This window comes from Alosa pseudoharengus, unplaced genomic scaffold (assembly GCF_046254945.1).
Source record: "Alosa pseudoharengus isolate Yale_2024_CS ecotype anadromous, Long Island Sound unplaced genomic scaffold, YU_APseudo_1.1 YU_APseudo_1.1_scf_2, whole genome shotgun sequence".
Classification (NCBI taxonomy): domain Eukaryota; kingdom Metazoa; phylum Chordata; class Actinopteri; order Clupeiformes; family Clupeidae; genus Alosa; species Alosa pseudoharengus.
Genome location: NW_027468663.1, coordinates 30,391,550 through 30,394,925, shown reverse-complemented (window position 1 = coordinate 30,394,925; position 3,376 = coordinate 30,391,550). Strand labels below are relative to the sequence as shown.

At 43.7% G+C, this 3,376-nt stretch overlaps 1 protein-coding gene across 1 annotated transcript; it reads left to right on the top strand.

The window, feature by feature from the left end:
- The first annotated feature begins 1,341 nt into the window (after positions 1–1,341).
- On the top strand, positions 1,342–3,123 carry LOC143135208 (C-C chemokine receptor type 3-like). Its single transcript, XM_076295916.1, has 2 exons — positions 1,342–1,426; positions 1,512–3,123. Exon 2 carries the CDS (start codon positions 1,532–1,534, stop codon positions 2,585–2,587), a length of 1,056 nt encoding a protein of 351 aa, XP_076152031.1. The 5' UTR covers positions 1,342–1,426; positions 1,512–1,531; the 3' UTR covers positions 2,588–3,123.
- Positions 3,124–3,376: the final 253 nt, after the last annotated feature.

The following is a 3,376-nucleotide window of genomic DNA, read 5'->3' as shown; positions in this document are numbered from 1 at the left end:
GGCACTTCGGAATGAGAAGGACCGCCCCCGTGGCTACTTTGTTTTTCCCACAGCAAGTGTTCATGTGCTTTGCTGTCGTCGGAATGTGTGACAAACACGATGCCACAACAAAGGTTAAAACATACACTCACTAATCCTAAATAAACAACTGTATTTGCTTAAAATAGAGTGTAAGACGCTTGTGAAAGAAAGATATGCAGCTTTCAAGTGACAAAAACGCCAAATTCAAGTTCACATTAAAACTGTTGGACATGAAAGGCCACATGGACTACAAACGAACTACAACGTGACGACAAAAGTGATGACGAGCCCCTAACTGGGCAACTCTGTTAGCAAAATCTAGCCCCAGTTTCCGACCTCTGACTCACACATTACGTGACGTGAATGATGCGGAATGATGATGTTTTCACTGGGAAAAAGGTTTTTCTGAAGCGCATGAACGCTAGGCAAGTATGAGAAGCTCAGCACCGTCACCAACATCTTCCTGCTCAATCTGGTCCTCTCAGACCTGCTGTTTGCCTGCTGCCTCCCCTTCAACGCCGTCTACCACGCCTCAGAGTGGATCTTCGGCCAGGCCATGTGCAAGCTGGTGGCCAGCCTGTTCTCTATTGGATTCTACAGCTCCATCCTCTTCCTCACGCTCATGACCTTTGACCGCTACCTGGCCGTGGTGCACGCCATAACCGCAGCAAATCAGAGACGGAAGGTCTACGCCATCAGCTCCTCCGTAGTGGTGTGGGTGGTGAGTTTGGCATCTAGCGTGAAAGAGCAAACACATGCTGTTTTAATTGCCACTGTCTTTGGTTGAGATGTTCTAAACTGCACCAAGTGCCATGTGTATGATTACCCTGACAGTCTCTAGGGGTATCCCAAGTTTTGTGGAATTCCGTCCATGGGGCACCATACAATAAATTATGTTTATGTGTTCATTTAGTGACTGTACACCCTTCACCATGTCAATCGTGGTGTTAGGTGAAGGGTTGCCGGTAGGGGATATTAAGAAATTGATGGATGTTGAATGTTGAAAAAATACGAAAATGTAAAGAAATTGTCAAGCGTGATTTATTTTTGCGGTGGGAATGTGCAGGACTGAGCGGTGGTCACAGACCCTATGCAATACATCTAGTTTGAAAAATAATTTAGACATATAAGAGATGCTCTCATCCACCATGAGATAAAGTTTTGTAGCATTTCGAACATAATTTTACTGAAATATTTGTGAGATCACAGACCTCACCCTTCTGACTTATTTGCCAACTTCTTGTTCCTCTTGGGGACTTAAGAAACAGCCCTTAGAGTAGATAAAGGATGTCACAGTCATGTTTCTGACACAGCACTCCTCAGAGACACCAGAACTGAAAGAAACAGCACAGAGTGCACACACCATTGTGCCACAGAGTCTGATTGTCATAGTCATCGTCATTGAGTAGGTACAAACAAAATGCTTTATTTTGTAAAATAAATGAACATAGTCTGTCAGTGTGTAACCAATATTATTTATTTTTCAAAAGTTTGCAGCTTAAAAACCACTATGGATCAGTTTGAAGACGAATTATGGCACATTATGAACTTTAACTCAAGTACGGAGAATGAGACCGTAACAGAAGAATTGGTGCCTTATTGTCCAAAGGCTGATGTTGTGCACTTTGGTGCCAAGTACCTCCCGCCGTTCTTCTACATCAACTTCATCATCAGCGTGCTGGGGAACAGCCTGGTCCTCTACATCATCTACAAGTATGAGAAGCTCAGCACCGTCACCAACATCTTCCTGCTCAATCTGGTCATCTCAGACTTGCTGTTTGCCTGCTGCCTCCCCTTCAACGCCGTCTACCACGCCTCAGAGTGGATCTTCGGCCGGGCCATGTGCAAGCTGGTGGCCAGCCTGTTCTCTATTGGATTCTACAGCTCCATCCTCTTCCTCACGCTCATGACCTTTGACCGCTACCTGGCCGTGGTGCACGCCATCACCGCGGTCAAGCAGAGACGGAAGGTCTACGCCATCAGCTCCTCCGTGGTGGTGTGGGTGGTGAGTTTGGCATCCAGCGTGAAAGAGCTGATCTTGCATGACACATTCACCGACAAGCAAAATGGCAAAATGTGTGAAAACCTTGGTTATGACCACGACACACTGACCAGGTGGCAGCTGTTTGGCTACTACCAACAGTTCTTTGTCTTCTTCCTGATCCCTGTAGCAATTGTGCTGTACTGCTACATGCGTATCACTATGAGGGTCCTCTCCACGCGCATGAGAGAGAAGTGCAGAGCGGTGAAGCTGATCTTTGTCATCGTGCTCACCTTCTTCATCTGCTGGACCCCCTACAACATCGTCATCCTCCTGAAGGCGCTGGAGCAATCTTTCAGCACAGGGTGTCCATCAGATTCCCTCGACTACGCTCACTTTATCACACGTAACCTGGCTTTCCTCTACTGCTGCATCAGTCCTCTCTTCTACACTTTTGTGGGGAAGAAGTTTCAGAATCACTTCAGGAGAATGCTGGCCAGACACTTCCCAGGCCTGAAGATCACTGTCTGGGAGAGCCGGAGCAGCAGGACAACTTCACACAAGAGTCCGACCCCAGCCGATTAATGAAGGACAAGATGCTGCGCCTGAAAACAAAGTACACAGGACGCAAATGTGTCGGGTAATGTCTTTGGGACACTGGTTCTCCATTTGTGGTATAAAATGACTTCATATTAGCCTTTTTAAAATGCCGATCCTTTCAATGTCAGGGGTTTTTTGTAGCCTAACCCACAAGATGTATGCAAGATATAATGCACTCCCTGCATCTTGCAGTACAGTATGTCAGTTTGTTTTGCATAAAGTAGCATAGATATTGGATGTAGCAATTCAATATATTCACTTGCTTTGGAATAAGCATTGCCAGCAATGTAATTTTTCAGACATTATTTGTTCCTTTTTGAAACAATTTGTTTTTTAACGTTGCACAATTTGAATGGTTGAAGGTACATTACTTAAGTATGACAAGTCTGTAATAGTGACTCTTGCCATTGTAGCTTCAAGAAGCTTTTTTTTGTTTTTAGTGTTTTGTTTTTTTCTATAATCCCAAATCATACAAATGATGACATTGTTATGATATTATGATGATGATATTTGAAAGAATGTTTGTTTGATTTCTTTAAATTATAAAATGTGCCATAAAATGAATTAAATGACTAAAGACTCCAGGCAAAATCAAGACTTGCATGGTTATTTCTTCACATATTGTGACAACAGACAACGCATGACACTAACCATTAGGTTGTGGTCTGTCCAGGAAAAACATGAACAATAACATGTAGTAGTCCAACATTACAGTTTTTTACAACTGTTTACACACATTTTCAAAACTCTGTGTCTATTTTTCAAAACTCCACA

What these genes read in the sequence shown, in the direction of transcription:
- LOC143135208 (XM_076295916.1), top strand. Translation starts at nt 1,532, where the DNA reads ATGGATCAGTTTGAAGACGAATTATGGCACATTATGAACTTTAACTCA.